The sequence below is a fragment of the Felis catus genome, chromosome B4 (genome assembly GCF_018350175.1).
Source record: "Felis catus isolate Fca126 chromosome B4, F.catus_Fca126_mat1.0, whole genome shotgun sequence".
Classification (NCBI taxonomy): domain Eukaryota; kingdom Metazoa; phylum Chordata; class Mammalia; order Carnivora; family Felidae; genus Felis; species Felis catus.
This window is the reverse complement of record NC_058374.1, coordinates 6,969,097-6,987,079: the sequence shown is the minus strand read 5'-3', so window position 1 is coordinate 6,987,079 and position 17,983 is coordinate 6,969,097. Positions and strand designations below refer to the sequence as shown.

The 17,983-nt window shown below is 46.8% G+C and overlaps 1 protein-coding gene across 14 annotated transcripts in view; it reads left to right on the top strand.

The window, feature by feature from the left end:
* SFMBT2 (Scm like with four mbt domains 2) overlaps positions 1–17,983 on the top strand; it is a 227,691-nt gene that overhangs the window by 94,913 nt on the left and 114,795 nt on the right. For 10 of the 14 annotated variants that reach the window (XM_023256314.2, XM_023256316.2, XM_045060845.1 and 7 more), the window contains 2 exons: positions 9,676–9,764; positions 11,462–11,708. The exons of 2 other annotated variants lie outside the window; for them this stretch is intronic. In XM_023256314.2, coding sequence (XP_023112082.1) covers positions 9,676–9,764; positions 11,462–11,708 — 336 coding nt within the window. The remainder of the gene's footprint in view (positions 1–9,675; positions 9,765–11,461; positions 11,709–17,983) is intronic. 2 more of the 14 variants (XM_045060847.1, XM_045060848.1) reach the window with 1 other exon arrangement.

Here is a 17,983-nt window from a genome sequence, read left to right as displayed (position 1 = left end):
GTCTCTAAGCAGGGAGCAGTGATTGCGTTTGAAATGTCTTTGCCTTCTAGGCTCTTAAAGACACGGTGTGGAGTAATTTGAGTTCTACCTCGAGAATGTCCTAAATGATTCTTATCTGTCTGGCTTTTGCTTTGGAAGTCTTGGTTGTCTGTGGCGCTGGGAGGCTGTTGGGAACTTCAGGGGAGCAGTTGAGGCCTGGATGCGCACGACCTTGTCTGTTTTTGACTTCTGGGTGATGCCTTTGCCTGGGGCTGCAGCGGGTGCTCCTTCAGAAGGAGAGCTCCAGAGAAATGCCGAATGTCTGCCCTACCTCCTCAGATGTTTATGATGCCAGCTTAATTAAAAGGATGGATCTCTGGCTTTCTGGGTTGTATGTGCCACAGCTGAAAACTAAAATGATTACTTAATATCACACATGAGCCGTTGCAAGCCGGGCAAATGAAGGAAACTGCAGCTCATTTGTGCACGCTTGTGGCGTGCTATGGCGTTAAATCGTATTTTAGTGAAAGGTCTGTGTAATATCCATGGAAACGGTGGTTCTTCGTCGGAATCCGACAAGTTGTATTTCCACACGAGATTAGGAAAACAGACACGGTTTCCGAAGCCATCGGATCCGTCCGCCCTTACTTCCCGTGACGGACTTTATGAAACACCTGCTGTATGCATTTGTTACTGGGTGTGTTGAGCGCGGATGGAGTGGGCAGGCAGATAGGGACTGTCATTAGGCAAATGAGTACAGACGTGTCATTGTACGTTGTGTTCAGGCTGTGAACGGAAAGGCTCTGGGACTCCAGGAGGCAGGACAGCTGATCCTGGAAGTTAGGGAGGACCCATGAGGGAGTTATGGTTGAGGGCAGGAGTTTGCTGGGGACACATGAGGGGGAAGGCGTTTTTGCACCAACGGAGGAGGGTGTTGAGGCCGGTAATGAGGCCACTGGAAGGGAAGAGTTGAGAGGATACCAGTGTGGAGAGCGAGAGGAGGAGAGAGCCAGTCAGGCAGGACATCGGGCCAGGTTTGGGAGTTTGAAATTTACTCTAAGATTTAGTGGCTGCATGAAAGGATCTCATGCCTTGTTTTAAAAGGCTCATGTTGAACATAATATTCAAAGTCAAAAGCTCTGCCGTATCTAACAAAGAATTAATATCTGACATAAATAAAGAGCTCTTACAAATCAATATATTTCTCTAAAAGATCAAAGCTTGATTTGATGGATGACAGGTATGAGATGGCTTCCAGAAACCCATGGAAATCTGTGAAGCAGGCAGTGGAATCTGAGATTCTAAGGCTCAGAAAAGAGGTCTGGGGGCGCCTGGGTGGCTCAGTCAGTTAAGGGTCCGACTCGATTTCGGCTCAGGTCATGATCTCGTGGTTCGTGGGTTCGAGCCCTATGTTGGGCTCTGTGCTGACAGCTCGGAGCCTGGAGCCTGCTTTGGACTCTGCGTCTCCCTCTCTCTCTGCCCCTCCCCTACTCGTGCTTTTTCTCTCTCTCAAAATAAATAAACTCTAATAAAAAGAAAAGAGGTGTGGTTTGTAGAGATAAATTTGGCGGTTCGGGGCACGGCTGTGATTGAAGTCACGTGGGTGGATAAAAATTGTCCACGGAAGGACCACCGAGTGAGAAGAAAATCGAGCCAGCCCAGGACCAGATTCTGAGTAATCCTGAATCGTTGGAAGTGAAAGGGGACTGAGAAGGCTGGAGAAGGAAGCAAGAAAAACAAAATCCAAGTGATGTCTTAGAAGCCCAGAGAGGACTTTGTTTAAGAGAGGACGTTGTCAGCCGTGCGGTCCAGTGGGCGGCTTGGTCGTCGTGGGGGCGGAAATTGAATGGATGGAATGGTGAGTGAAGAGTCAGGTCTTTGCTGAGGTTTGGTTTTGGAGGGGAGCAGAGGAATTAGGGTATTGACTGGTTAGAGTTCAAGGGCGGTTTTTGTGGGATGGGTCATTCGAGAACTTGTAGGGAGCAGCTGGGCTCAGTGGTTTTCTTTATGCTGCAGAGCTGAGTCTTTGGTTTCGGAGGGGCACAGACGGGGAGTCAGAGGGAGGCAGGGATGGGGACGGTGGGGTAGGTGAACGACGTGGGTGACAGGATCGGAAGTGGGTGGTTGTTAAGTAAGGAGAACAAACATGACGGCGGTGGCCCCTTCGGACAAGCGTCCCTTCCCTCTGCGTGTCGCCGGTTCGAGGCGCTCCCTGCTGCCCCCGCCCTGGATGGCACGGCCTGTCCTCGAGTATCGTGCAGCTCCCGCCATCCCCTCAACAATGCATTGCTGCACATCGAGACATCCTGAAGTCCTCGCCTCATTGAAACAGGGGAATAAAATACCATGAGAGCTGATTAGAATGCATTCATTTTCCAGGGAGCTGTGACCGGCGTGAATCGTAGGAGTAACGTCACTACAAGGGAAGTGAGGTTGCAAAGCTGTTGCTTCAGCCGGATTGTAGTGTCGACGGGAAGAGACCTGGCTGGAATTCTGGGTGTTAGGATTATCTCACGCGTGCTCGACTTCTTGCGTGTATGTGCCTTCGTGCATGCCACGGAGAGCAGAGGTTTGGTTTGGGTGTGGACGACACGCAGACCACGGGATCGGTCGCCCTCTCGGTGGCGTCCACTAAAAATTAAGTAGCTGTGTGTCTGCATTCAGGACGGAAGCATCGTGTAACCTATTCACTGTTGGTCTTGTTCTCAAACTTGAGCCAGTGCCTGTCTTCGCGCATGACGTATCCTATTGTGTTAAGGCTGTGACTGCGGAGTGTAACTAGAGCGATTGCATGTTACCGCCAGGTAGCAGGTGATCAGTTTTATAATAATGTGAGGAAGCAGGAGCCGAAGCTAAAAGTGAACCGGATTCCCGTCACGGTTTACATTAAGAATTACTTTCCATAAGGCAGATTTTGATTCTCTTCTCCGGTACCACTTTGTCAGTGTTTGAAGATGCGATCGTTAGCATGAATTAGCGTTAATATCCAACGTGGGGAGAGGCAGTTAAGGGATGAGAAGGCTAAAAAGTATCATCACGCTCTGGAAGAAAGATTTTATTCTAATGATAATGTTTGAAATTAATAAAATAGCAACCATGTGTCTTTTTTTTTTTCCCCATGGTTGTCATTTTATATCCATGATCTGATGTGCAGGTTTATTAAAAGTTAAATTTGGATTGCCAGAAATCTGTTCATGTATAATTAAAACATCATTTGGAGGGGCGCCTGTGTGGCTCAGTCAGTGGAGCATCGACTCTTGATTTTGGCTCAGGTCACGATCCCAGGGTTGTGGGATTGGGCCCCACACATGGGATATTCTCTCTCTCTCTCTCTCTCTCTCTCTCTCTCTCTCTTTCTCTCTCCTCTCTCCCTCTGCCCCTCCCCCAATTGCACCCCCGGTCTAGCTCAAAAAACAAAACAAAACAAAAACCCCACCATTTTGAGATGTTTCATATACGTTTTTCTAGAGGAAAACATAGTATGTTATATAAACATTTTAATGCATTAAAGAGGGAATGATGGACAGCATTATCAAAGAATACTTCCCTTTTCCCCAGGGCTGATACTGTGCCACCAGAGTCGTAACTGCAAGGAAGCTTTTTCTCATTAAATGCTTACAGCCGCCCAGTGGAGTAGCTCCCATGAAGTCACATATGACCCCGTAATAAGCTAATTTCAACACAGAGGAGCTCTCCTGCTCTCATTCCCAATATTGAGGAAAATTCTGAGCAACGTGTAGAATGTTAAGTAGCAAAGACCTTTCTTGTTAAGAGTCTGCATAAATACTGGCCAAGGTTTTTTTTTTTTTTTTTAATTTTTTTTAATGTTTATTTTTGAGAGAGAGAGAGTGCGAGCTGGGGAAGGACAGAGAGAGAGAGAGAGGGAGACACAGAACCTGAAGCAGTCTCCAGGCTCGAAGCTGTCAGCACGGAGCCCGACGCAGGGCTCGAACCCACGAATCGTGAGGTCATGACCTGAGCCCAAGTCAGACGCTTACCTGGCTGAGTCATCCAGGCGCCGCAATACTGACCAAGGCTTTAATGAGTATCATGGCCTAAATGTTCCATGTTTTCATCATGTAGAATATTCTGAGCCTTGTACCACTCGTGGTTTCTGTTTTGACCTACAGTCATGACTCTCTTGTTGGTTTCTTCCATCAGCTCTTAGATTATGTCTTTGTGAAACCTTGATCTTCAGAGCAAAGTAAGGATATTCCATTTGGTAATTGTTCAACTATATTTATACAACTGAAAGAGCCCTGGAAGGTTGAATTGAAACTTTTCCTCCTACCCATAGGTGGCGAGTACCAAAGAATGTGTGTGTGTGTGTGTGTGTGTGTGTGTGTGTGTGTGTGTAAAGATAATGTTTCGATATTTTTCACGAGTTACGTCTTCATCTATGTCGTGTTTATTTCTGAAGACAGGAATCCTTTTATCCGCATGTTCGAAGCCCAGTTGTATGTAATGTCGTCCGTTGAACACGGTAGGAGCCGATCAATCCTGTTGACCTGTGGAGTCATTTTAATCTATTCTTCTGGTTGTGGGAACAATTTAATTTAACCCTTTATGCAAAATTAATGTGGATTCTTTCCTTTAAAAAGCTCCAAGGGAAAGAACTTTATAGTCTTTTACTCTTAATAGTAAGTAGAAGCGCTTCCATTCATAATTCAAGATCCGCTGTTGCCTCCTTGCCTTAGTGAAGTCAGCATTAAAGAACAGTTTCCTGATAAGTCCAAGGCAGCGCCTGACATCTTATTGTGAAGCCCCAGTTCTGTTGCGAGCCTGGAGTTTCTGTGGATTGAACACCCTTATTTCTCTCTTCTTCCTCCAGAGACCCCATTAAAATGATAGTAAAGGAATAAAAAATGCATAAACCCACAACAGAAAGGATTGGAAGAGAGACCAGTGCAGAAAAGAAATTTCAGAATGTTCCTAGCAGCTCGAAAGGTGATGAAGGCTTGGTGACGGCCAAAACTCGGTGGGGGCTGCCACCACCCTGGACATCCTTGGCGGGGGGCCCTCGGAGTCCCTGCAGCGCTGGGTGGGGCTGGGACTCACCAGGTGTAATGGGGTGCCTGCAGTCAGAACACTTCCCAGGCTCTACGTCCCCACCCTAGTGGGACAACCGAGGACCAGAATCCGTGTCTGTCCCCCAGGCTCATCTCTGGAGAAACGGACGGAAGTGTCTGGGGGAAACCAGAGAGGCTAGTTTGGGGGTTTGCTTCAACGACGGGAGATCCACAACACCCACTCTGAGTCAGAAGCCTCTGCTCCGGGACAAAATCTCCCCTGCAGGGTTTTGTGTGGTCTACGGTGTAAGGGTGATGCGTGACCAGGGGCCAGCAGGCACTCCAGGAGAACCTCTGATAGAGAGAAGGAGGGAGAAAAGGAAACAACAGAACACCCCCGCATCAGAACACCCCCACAACAGAACACCCCCGCAGGGTATACAGGAGGCGAAAATCCTCTCATTACTGTATCGAGGGGGTTTGAAAAGGGCAAAAACCAAGAAAAGCTGTGCAAGAAGGGAAAGCTCAAAGGGCAGGACAGAGCCATTGCAAATTATAAGTATGGCCGACGAAGGAACTCCAAAGAAGCTTTGGTGAAGAACGAACTGAGAAAATTGCCGGAAAGAACAAAAGAAGCCTGTGTGTGTTTAAACCCTAAGACAAAGGAGTGTATTTGAGTGAATGCGGCCCTGCTGCTCCTTGGTAGTTATTCTCATCTTTCCGGGGAGCGGAAAGGTAGGACAGTAGCCGGGCTGCCTTCTCCGTGGGCCTGTGTGTTGAAGCTGGTGACACGGACGGAAAGGTGAGGCGTGCCCATCTGACTTCAGCCCGGGTCTCAGTGCGCAGCACCTGCCTGAATGGGCAACGTGTACCCACAAGCCAGTGTCCACAACAGGCAGCTTCCTCGAGGAGTCATGGGTCATTGAATTCTCTCTGTTTACATGGGCTTGATGGGCCTGGGAGTCCAACACGTGTGGTGTTTTCCCAAATCCTGGGGAAAAAAATGATGGTGATCTTCTGCCTTTTATTTGGCACCCCTTTTTTTTTTTTTAACGTAGTCTCTACACCCAATGTGGGGCTTGAACTCACGACCCAGAGATCAAGAGTCATATGCTCTACCGACTGAGCTGGCCAGATGTCCCTATTTGGAACTCGCCGTTCTGGGATCTGGGGCGGTCTCTAAATGTCTTCACAAAAGATGTCCGTGTGCGTGGGCGCACGTGTTTTCTTTTTCTGAAACTCACGTTCGTGGTTGTTTCCTTCAGTGAGATGTGGGTTCCTCCCCAGAGTGAGGTGTTAACATGAGGTGTAACTTGGATTTTTAAAAAAGCAGTGTTGGATAATATATATGGGTGTGTATATACGCACACGTATATACATATACATATACATATACATATACATATACATATACATATATATATACATATACATATATTTTATATATACTAAGTTTATATAATATTAAAACTGAATAGAATCTTGAATACATGTTCATGAGAAGGTTGTCAAAAGATCCTGATTTTAGTCTTCTTATGAATAAAGCGTCTTCTTATGAACTTTTAGGAGTGTCTCTGTGTAAGTTAAAAAACGTGGGGAAATGATTCCAGGGTTGTGGACAGACTTTGATCCACCTACTTTATTAATCATTTCTTTCTCTCTGTAGAGTCCACATTTGATGTCACTGGGTGTGGGGCAGGTTGTAGGTTTTGTGAACTTGAAGGTGTAGAGCATCTGAAGGAAAAGGTAATGACCATGGGGCCAGAAATTCGTTATTCCGTGTGAGAAAGATTGTTCTTACGTCCATGCTAGTTGATTTTGAGTCTTTGCAGAGAGATGTTCTGTAGGAAATGAAAATATGCAAGTCTTTTACAGTCTTAAAATTTCTAATTAGAAACTTATATGGACACATAGGAAAATACAGATCAATTTCTATTGCAATGAATTCTAAGGAATTTCTGGGCCGTTTTTATTGTACTAGAATTTAACGGACTTGAAGATTACTTAAAATAAATCTATTGACTGAGAATCATAGCCGGGTATGCATAGTGTTTTTATATATGGCAGTATTTTCTGGAATAGATTTTCCATTGGAGCATTTAGAATTTGGAGAACTAAATGTTGACCGAAACAGGTTTTCTTTGAAAAGTAACGGTATTCCTGAGAACTGTTTCCTTACTGCTTTTTAATAAAAAATTGTCGGCGTATCTTTACAGCTAAGATACATTTTTCACGGAGAGTAATTTGTCCGGATGTTCCGTGGCGCATAAAAGATTGCTTCGGAGCCTCGTGTAGAAACATTAATGGCTAGTCGTAGGGCTTCTGGAGTCGACGGTTCACAAGGTGTAAATTTCAGAGCCGTCCCTAGTGTTCTCTTGTGATGACTCAGCCCCCTTAAATTTCAGCCTCTTATGATGTCTTCATAGAGTGATGACATATTTAAAACATTTTAACTGAAATGTTAACTTTGATTGTGTGGAAGTCAGAATCAACCCTTACATGAAAAACTGCACTTTCTTCTCGTAGTGGATACGGACATAAATTCTGTCAAGTACAGGACCATTTTTCACTCAACTACGCTGCCTGTCCTTCTTTTGTAAGGAAATACATCTTGACCGTGTGCGTTTGTATATTGTCCTGATCTCGAAACTTTTGTTTAGACAGTCATTTGCATATTATCTCTTATCACGCCTGCAATTTAGAGTACTGACCTATCCCTATGCACAAGCTTTGAGCATCACAGAGTCTCATGGAAAGATTCCTAGTAAGATCGGCATCTGCGTGCTTCAGTTTGAGGTTGAGTCTGACGTTTGTTTTTTTTCTGTGAACTTGGGAAAAAGTTAGTTTAAGAACATCCTCCTCAGAGCCTTGTTATGATGATCGAAAGATACAGAGTAAGTTAAAGGGCTTTGTAAAGCATAAGGTGAATACAATTTTTAATCCATTTGTCTCGTATGCCACTGCTCGTTGGTCTTGTCAGTAATTTCAGGCGTGTAGGAGGGCTGTCTCCATCCATGCAGGCTGCTGTAACAAAAATACCACACAGTGGGTGGCTTATAGACAACAGAAATGTATTTCTCACAGTTCTGGATGCTGGAAGATCCAGATAAGCCGGCAACAGATTCTACTTCTTGGTTCATAGTTGGTGTCTTTTGTAGTAATTTCACGTGGTGGGAGGACCCAGGAAACTCTCTGGGTTCTCATTTATAAGGGCACTAATCCTATTCTAAACCCAGTTACCTCCTGAGGGTCCTACCTTCTAACGCAGTCATCTTGGGTGTTGGGATTCAATATGAATTTGGGGGGACACAACCCATTTTGTATATAGCAAGGGGCTAAGTTAGAAATGGGTATAGCATTGAAAAATGATTGTTGCACTTTTTTTTTTTTAACGTGTATTTATTTTTGAGGGGGAGAGAGACAGCGTGTGAGCAGGGGAGGGGTGGAGAGAGAAAGAGAGGGAGACAGAGAATGTGAAGCAGGCTCCAGGCTCTAAGCTGTCAGCACAGAGCCCGACGCGGGGCTCGAACTCACAGACTGTGGAGATCATGACCTGAGCCGAAGGCGGACACTCAACCCACTGAGCCACCCAGGCGCCCCTTGAGCAAGAAATGGTTGTCTCGTGCCTTTGCAGAGCACAAGCAACTCATGAAAGCTAAGTAGCGAATATATCCTCGGCCGGGCTCCGGGGCCGGCTGGCTCTCCGTGGGATCCACAGAGTGGCCGGATGGGGATCTGAGGCTCGCTGCCCTCTGTTCCTGGTGTTGTGAATCCTGTGATGCCCCGGGGAAGGTCCAGGGCCTCTCCTGGTTGTGGACGTAAGCTGGCAAAGCCTTTGGACATCTTCGATTTGGGAGCTAGGCCAGGAATGCTGTGCTCCTTAAGTCTCGGGTTCTAAGCGCTTGTTGATTGTTGACTTCCGCCTCTGCTATTCCTTTGTTCAGAGATGTCTCGGCCAAGTCCTTCCTTGTCCTGGGTGTGGTCCCCACTGCTTGGGGCGCCATCACTTTGGTACTTAGAGACCTGCACTAGCTTCCTCTTGGGTTTCTCTGCCATTAGCCTCTTCTGTTTCCATCCGAGCCTTTATGCTGTTTTCAGATTCAGTTTATACAGCGACTTCCCATTTATTCAGTAATCATGCTGGCTTTCTGGGCGGCCGCGTGGCGTGTGTCACCGTTCCCCCCCCCGGACTGGACGCTGCCTCCTCCTCCACGTCTCCCTCCCTGTGCCTCCCCTCAGCTCCTTCTCTCAGTCCAAAAATCCCTTCTTCCTCTTCTCCACCTGTAAAACCTTTCCTGTCCTTCAGAGCCTGCGGCTGTTTTTCCACCTGAGTCTTCTGCCCCTCGCGGATCCCTTTCTTCTTGGAACCTCCCCAATTTTGTGCTTGACAGTATCTTCTTTTTGCCCACGGAAGTTTCTGAATGGATGCTAAGACAACAGGGCCCCGTATTCTTCAGCCCCCTGGATAGCCAGCAAAATCGAGGCCCACCGGAGGCATGAAGTCACCCGCTGATGACAGATTTCTTGTCTTCGTTTTAGAACTGAAGCCTGGTGCTTAAAATTAAGAAAAGTATCGAAAACCACACGCGCGTGTCCTGGGAAGTGCTGCGATGTTACACTTCTCGGACACTCCCCTGCTGTGTTGAAGTGTTGTTGTTGTTTTTTTCTTCTTCTTTTGTCTTGCCAGCAATCAAAGAGAAGTACACAGACTGGACAGAATTCCTCATTCGTGATTTGACTGGTTCCCGGACGGCCCCCGCCAGCCTCCTGGAAGGTGTATGTATTGTTGTTATTCAGCTATTCTGTGTCTGAAGCATGACAGTTACATGAGCGCCTTTGCATATATCCTTCGGCAGGTGCATGTGTATGTGCGGATGTCTCCACCCAAATGGCCTCACTTCCTGTTTGTTTCATGAGTTGCTTTGGTTAATCTTACGGCACTCAAGACACTTCACCTGTGTTCCAGTCAATAAGTGGAAAATTTGCCTCACGTCTTTCAATAATAACGTTAGGATATCTTTCCACTCTCCTGTACATTTAAGTCTCCATCCTATATTAGTGAATATAAAGTCCCGTGGAATAACTGAGCTTATGGAGGTGACCACTAAATATACGTGCTCTGGTGTAGTCTTGGGGTATACCGATAAGTGGTTCCATTGACTACTCCGTTCTTGGATGTATACCCTCATGATGATAACACACGGGTGTTACATAATAATTGAATTAGCTTCCCCTTATGAAAACAAGGGGAGAATTGGCTAATCGTATTTCAGTGCGGTTAAGGTATTTTTAAGGTACTGAGGAAAAAAATAGTTTAATCTGCAACCTTGATGGTTCATTTAACAATAATTTCGTGATAAAGCATTTAAATATTTACCATATATAATAGGAGGGACAGTGCACTGTCAAAAATAATTACTGAGTTACCAAATCTGTTTGAAAAATGCCCCCCCCCCCCGCCCCAAACGGGGAAACACATAGTAAATAACAAGGAATACGGTGTGGATTTTGACACTCATTATTCTCTTAACGTTAACCGTAAATTTCCCTCTTCTCATCAATGACATTGACTTTTGGAGCACTGCTGTGTGATATATAGTTATCCAGTGTTGTTTTGTGAAGATTTTGCCTAATGTATTTGCTTATCTTAATGGCTCTTAATTCAATTGTTTGGTTAACAAATCAAAATGATGGTTCTTCACCCTTTCAGAAGGACAAATTGTCTTTCTCTGTTCATTCTTTTTTTTTTTTTTTTTTTTTTTTAATGTATTTGCCCTCACGGCTGACTGAACAAACACCCTTTTCACGTCTTAACTTACGCTGAGAGGGTTGCTTATACGGGGCCGTAATTATATATCGTCTCTAAACTAACTGTCGGGTCAGGTGTAGAAATAACTTCACGTTAATTGTCGAATGTAGCCGATCATTAAACGTGGAATAAACATGCCATCTACACCTCTTCACACAAGTATGAGAGAGTCTTAATCCTTAGAGTGGTAGCCAGTTTAAGATAAATGTCTGTTGGGGCACAGTACGAAGTGATAGCCCCATAGCGGATACATCTGTCTATGGGAAAAGTAGACATTTCGCTACCACATGTTTTCCAGCTCGAGGCAAATTGGGTGCAACTCTCCTTAAAAGCATGCTTATTTCGAGCAAACCCGGTTTTATCCGGGAAGGGTGATTTGTTTGGTGAGAACGAGAGCGCAAACTGTTATGTTCTGTTTACTTGCGAGTGTCGTCGGGCAGAGGGCTGGGTGAAATGTGCAAGTGTGTGGCGGGGGGCGGGGGGGGGGGAAGCGGGCAGGGGCGGGGCCGTGGGCGCGGAAAGGAGGGGGGAGGAGGGAAACGCCAGACTGTCTGCCAATAGCTTGGATGATGGTGTGAGAAAATATTATCTTCTGCTGTCATCTGTTTCCATGAGAACCTCAACATAAAGTTTAAAATAAGGAGTTTTGCTTCTGTTTAAACAGCCTCTGCGAGGGAAAGGCCCTATAGACCTCATTACAGTTGATTCCTTAATAGAACTTCAGGACTCTCACAACCCTTTTCAGTACTGGATAGTTAGTGTGATTGAAAATGTTGGAGGAAGATTACGCCTTCGCTATGTGGGATTGGAGGACACTGAATCCTATGACCAGTGGTTGTTTTACTTGGATTACAGACTTCGACCAGTTGGTTGGTGTCAAGAGAATAAGTACAGAATGGACCCACCTTCAGGTAAGGGCCGAGGCTAAGGCTGCTGGGAAGTACTTGGGAAAAACGTGTGGTATTTTCCCGGATACGCCTCTGGAGACTTTGTTCAGGTCCGTGTACGTGCATCTTGAGCCTTTTAACTTAAGAATACTTTCTGTAGAAAACGGAACTCAAGGCCTCAGGTAATAACACTTTACGAGGGGAAAGCAGCAGAGGCTGCGGTGAAGTTTAATCTAGTTCCTTTGGAATCCCTGGTTCACAAATGAAAGGCCCAGTGGACTGGGGCTTGGTCATATTCTCCCTTTTTCTTTAGGAATTTTGACGGTCTTGGAAGTAAGTTCCAAAATCTCTGTCTTTCCATCCATCCTTCATCCATCCATCCATCCATCCATCCACCCACCCACCCACCCACTCATCCATTCACCCTCTCATCCGTTCGTTCATTCATCCACCTCTGTTCGTCTGTACCCTGCCCCTCATCCATACCCCTCCATCCATTGGTCCATCTACCTGTCCATCCACTTACCTACCTATCCATCCATTCACCCATCCCTTCACCCTCCCAGCCTCCCACCCATTTGCCATCCATCCATCTACCCACGTCCATCCATCCGTCCATCCATCCATCCATCCATCCATCCGAATATCCAAACCAAATGCTTGTTTATATAATCTGTCCTGACCTGGAAATGGCAAAGAGAAAATCGTCATACGTTTTTTCCTGGCACATCAGGGATATTAATTCGCTTCAAAAGCACCGTCAAATGACTTTACGCAGACTTACTGGGACAAAGTAGTGCATTATGCTTCCATACGTACCTCACCGGGCGAGAATCTCACTGTTCACAAGCTGACCATTCTTGAACGTTCACTGTGTGCCAGGTGATTTTACATCTGGTGTGGTATTTGTTTTGATTGCAAAAAAGTGCTGCATGTTTGGTGTGAATATTTCCTTTTCCAGCAGAGAAAATTTGAGACTGAGAGTAAGCTACTTGTCCAAGGTCATCTAGTTTGAAGGGCGATGGCCCCTTGCCCCCCGTTTCTTCCCGTTCCCCCTGCTGCCCATACTGGCCTTACCAGTTTTTTTAATGGGTATCCTCAGAACAAAAAAATGTTGGATATGGAATTAAAGATGACAAGGTAGAAATATTATTGTCTTCCAGAAATTTCTGTTTTTCATCCTGGTCCGTTTCACCAGATATACTGGAAGCAGAGAGCCAAGTATTTTATTAAAATTGCCAGAGATCTTTTTTCCTGCCATATTAGGTGCTGGTGCCCGTCTTGAGTCCGTGAAGCGAAGGAGTTAACATTCCTCCCTTCTGTCACTCAAGGGCTTTAATTGAAAAAAAAAAAAAAGTTCCTGGTTCTGTATGTCATGTATTTGCATTTATGTTGAGTTTGACAGGCATATAGACCCATAACATGGTATTTTATTAGTATTATTGTTGTCAACGTTTTGAGAAGCAGCCAGGAAATCCATTTATACCCTGAGTAATTTTGGACTCTGATGACAAACAAAGGGCCTGTCAGTGTTGAGAAAAGATCTAAGCTCACATTTGCCTTGGGATTCATAACCTGGCAGGAGAAATTTACTTTGTGTGGGAAGTCGGGTGTATAAATCTTAGCTTAGTATCTAATTGCTTTATAAATTTTAGGAGATCCCTATATTTGCCAGTGTGAACATTTATAGCAAAGGATTATTACTTGCCTCTTAGGTTCTGTGCAGTGTTCTTTGCTGTGAAGTCTGGGGACTCATACTCCAAAGCAAGAATAATGGAAAGTGTCACCATAGAAACTTAGGAGATACTTGCACAGGAGAGCTCTCTCTCTCTCTCTCTCTCTCTCTCTCTCTGTCTCTTTTAGATAATTTAATGTCTTTATAAGACAAGAATAAATTGTGTTTACCGGTCTTAGTGAATTTCTGGACACGAATTGTCCATTCCAGTGAAGAGTTCGTGGGTGTCCTTAAAGAATTTGGAGGAGGCCTTCGTCGTGAAGCAGTTTATTTTCTCAACATTTAAATTGTTGGCAAGAGAGGTTTTGTATGGGGAGAGGAAAATAAAAGGCAAAAGGACACTCAAGGGTGGCTTTTAGTTCTTCAGATGAGGTTCTTCATGCAAGATGAAAGCTGGGTTCCCTTGCCTCATGCAGCAGAACAGCACGCGAGGTGGCGATTATAGTAGCTGAGTTTTATTTTATTTTCTTAAGTGTTTACTTAAATTCCAGTTAGTTAGCATACAGCGTAATATTAGTTTCAGGTGCACAGTTTCGTGATCCATCCATTCCCTCCATCACCCAGTGCTCATCACAAGTGTGTCCTTGATCCCCATCACCGAGTTTCCCCATCCCCCACCCGCCTCCCCTCTGGTGACCAGCACTGTGTTCTCTATAGTTAAGAGTCTGTTTCTTGGGTTCCCCTGCCTCTCCCCTTTCCCCTCACCCCCCCGCTCATTTGTTTTGTTTTGTTTTGTTTTTAATTTTTTTTTCAACGTTTTTTATTTATTTTTGGGACAGAGAGAGACAGAGCATGAACGGGGGAGGGGCAGAGAGAGAGGGAGACACAGAATCAGAAACAGGCTCCAGGCTCCGAGCCATCAGCCCAGAGCCCGACGCGGGGCTCGAACCCACGGGCCGCGAGATAGTGACCTGGCTGAAGTCGGACGCTTAACCGACTGCGCCACCCAGGCGCCCCTTGTTTTGTTTTTTAAATCCCACACATGAGTGAGATCGTATGGTGTTTGCCTTTCTCTGACTGGCTTACGTCACTGAGGATAATACTGTCCAGCTCCATCCGTGTTGTTGCAAATGTCAAGGTCTCATCCTTTTTTACGGCTGAGTAAGACTCCATTGCATATAGAAACCACGTCTTCTTTATCCGTTCACCTATTGGTGGACCCTTGGGCTGCCTCCATCCTTTGGCCGTCGTGGATCATGCTGCTGTAAATGTAGGGCACCCGTGTCTTATACACGCGAACCGAACCCAGTACTTTGGGCTTGTGTAAATCAATTTCAAGACCCAGAGGGACTCGAAACTTACACGGCGGTGCTCTTTCCTTAACGGAAATACAGGTGGGAAGAAAATTTCCGGCTTGCATAAAAATACTAGCTATTGTTCTTATTGCCAAACACCCTTAGCTAGACGAGAAGTGTTGACTGTTCAGTAAGGAGGGGATTTGGAGGCGTGGGGCGGAGGGGAGAGGAGAGATGCTCAGGGTGCACCTGAGAGTAAGCCCTGCAGACCCACCCCTCCACGCCCGCCGTGCTGTGTCCCCACTAACTGCCACCTTCGCCAACACGAAGCGTGGCCCACCCTTCAGCTTTACTTACTCTTTTTACTTGTTAAAGGGCATGAGATTTCTCAACCGTTCAGTACCAATCAAGGCAGAAGTAAGGAGTAGTAGAAAGTGGCTGGCTAGTTTTCAAAAACGCTAGGGAAGGGGGCTGCTCGTAGACCGTCTAGCAGAGAGGAGGCTGCATTCCCTGTGTCTTCCCATCTCTGGCTCAAGCTGCAGAAGACAGGTCGGGGGAGGACGGAAAGAGGGGAAGAAGCCCCCCCCCCCCCCCCGTGTCACACCCAGGGCGGTCCGGGGGGCACGTGGGTGCTGACGGAGGAGGTTGAATCCAGCTTCGGTGAAGACCGGGTGAGGGAGCGGAAAATGATGAAACGCCAGGGGGTCGAGGAAGAGGGCAGCCACTTCCTGAAGGCCTTAGCGGTTCAGGCTTTATCGGGAGAGGACCGGAAATCGTGCCGGTAGCGGCTTCCCTTCTGTGCTGAACGGAAGGCAGCCTGCGATCAGACCCGAGCTCCTTCTCCAGCCGCGCAGCCCTGGAGCCCTGCACTCTGAGGGCTCTCCCTGCACCTCCGCTTCCTCTGTGTTCCACAGGCTTGCGAGGCGCGTCCTGTCCTCGGGGGGCCATTCTTCCAGATGTGGCATTGACCGTCCCCTCGCTTCGTTCAGACGGTCCCGTCGTGAGGGCGTCTCAGTGCCCCTCTAACCGAACATCTGTGTCTGATTCTGTGCTGCGTCCCCGGTGCCTGGCGCATCGTGGGTGACAGTGAATATTTGTCCGGTGAACTGACTGAATAAAAAGCTGGGGATGTCTCTAGGGAGGGAGGGAACCAGCCGAGTCCAGCTTTCAAGAGCCAAATAATTATTGGGGCTGCGGACGCCAATCTGGAGGGGGAGACCTCCCCCAGAATGGCAACAGCTGTGCTAGCCTTTTTGCCCCTGATGAGTAAGGGGAGCGTTTGACAACAGGGTCGGATCAAGCAGAGATGCTCTTTGTTGTTCTTTTTTTTTTTTTTTGAAATTTATTGTCAAGTTGGTTTCCATACAACACCCAGTGCTCATCCCAAAAGGTGCCCTCCTCGATACCCATCACCCACCGTCCCCTCCCTCCAACCCCCCATCAACCCTCAGTTTGTTCTCAGTTTTTAAGAGTCTCTTATGCTTTGGCTCTCTCCCACTCTAACATCTTTTTTTTTTTTCCTTCCCCTCCCCCATGGGTTTCTGTTAAGTTTCTCAGGATCCACATAAGAGTGAAAACATATGGTATCTGTCTCTCTCTGTATGGCTTATTTCACTTAGCATCACGCTCTCCAGTTCCTTCCACGTTGCTACAAAGGGCCAGATTTCATTCTTTCTCATTGCCACGTAGTACTCCATTGTGTATGTAAACCACAATTTCTTTATCCATTCATCAGTGGGTGGACATTTAGGCTCTTTCCATAATTTGGCTATTGTTGAGAGTGCTGCTATAAACATTGGGGTACAAGTGCCCCCGTGCATCAGCACTCCTGTATCCCTTGGGTAAATTCCTAGCAGTGCTACTGCTGGGTCATAGGGTAGGTCTATTTTTAATTTTTTGAGGAACCTCCACACTGTTTTCCAGAGCGGCTGCACCAGTCTGCCTTCCCACCAATAATGCGAGAGGGTTCCCGTTTCTCCACATCCTCGCCAGCATCTACAGTCTCCTGGTTTGTTCATTTTGGCCACTCTGACTGGCGTGAGGTGATATCTGGGTGTGGTTTTGATTTGTATTTCCCTGATGAGGGAGATGCTCTCTGTTGCTGGGATCTGTTGTTGAGCACCCGGCGTGGCTCCAGGACCCACTCCGTGGGCAGGAATATGGCTCTGTGGGGTTCACGGTGATTTTCGTTCCTCTAGAAGAGTTCACGTGTGGCTCCAGCTCGAAGAAGCGGGCGGAGCTGGAAGAACGTGGACTTGGAGCCAGGGTCTGAGTTCCAGTTTCTTCTTGCACTTCTGTCCCTCGCTACAGAGCCCTGGGCAGCCCCTCTACTTTCCTCCTCTGCAAAATGGGGGTCATTGTACATTTGCCGTGCTGTGGAGCGTTGACAAGATACCGCAAGCGGTGGGCGTTTTCGAGATACTCGTTCTGTGATCAGAGTTGTGTGGTTCTATTCGGGTTTCTAGGAAATTTGAGAAGGTTGTTGAGGTCAGTGGTCTCTTAGAGGCCCCCCCCCCCCCGCTCTCGTGTTTCTGGATGTTCAAAGAGCGAGGTAGAGTCTTATGTGTTGTTGCGAAAACTAAGGACAGGAAACCTTCTGAGGCCTTTTGCATCTCTGTCTCTTGATGTTTTTCCGTATTTTTTTTTTTGCCTTCACCACCTTTATGGCAGCCATTTTTTTTTCTTTGTCTTCCTGAGTCTGGAAATTTCTGAACTATTTCCCCATCCAAAGATGGTTGTCGCTTTCCGTATTAGTTAGCCCAGGCGGCCACACAAAATGCGCGGAGGGCTTAAATGACACAGATGATTTTCTCGTGGTGTTGGAGGATGTGAGTCCGAGATGCGGGTGTTGGTAGGGTTGAGTTCTGGGGACAGCCCACTTCCTCCTCTGTGGATACCCTCTTCTTTATGTGCACATGGAAAGAGAGAGAGAGACCAGAGAGCTCGGTGCTCCTCCCATCATGGGGACCCTACCTTCATGACCGCATCTAACCCTGATTACCTCCTGAAGGCCCCATCTCCAAACACCATCCCATTGGGGGTTAGAACTTCAGCGTATTAATTTTGGGGAGACGCCAACATTCCGTCTGCAGCTTCCCAGTGTCTGGAAGCAAGCATAGACCAGTCTTTGCTCACTGGTGAGACAGGAAGGGGTGGTCGTTGCAGGGTGCATGAAAAGGGGGGGTCACCCCTCCAGGCTTTCCTTCAGTCGGAGGCTGTGAGCTGGTGGTCCTCTGCTCCCCTCCTGTTTTCTCTAGCCCTCGCCTCGCAAGAGCCGGCCAAACGTTCAGAGGGCGAGCGCCTCATTTCCACTTAGGCTTCTAGTTAAA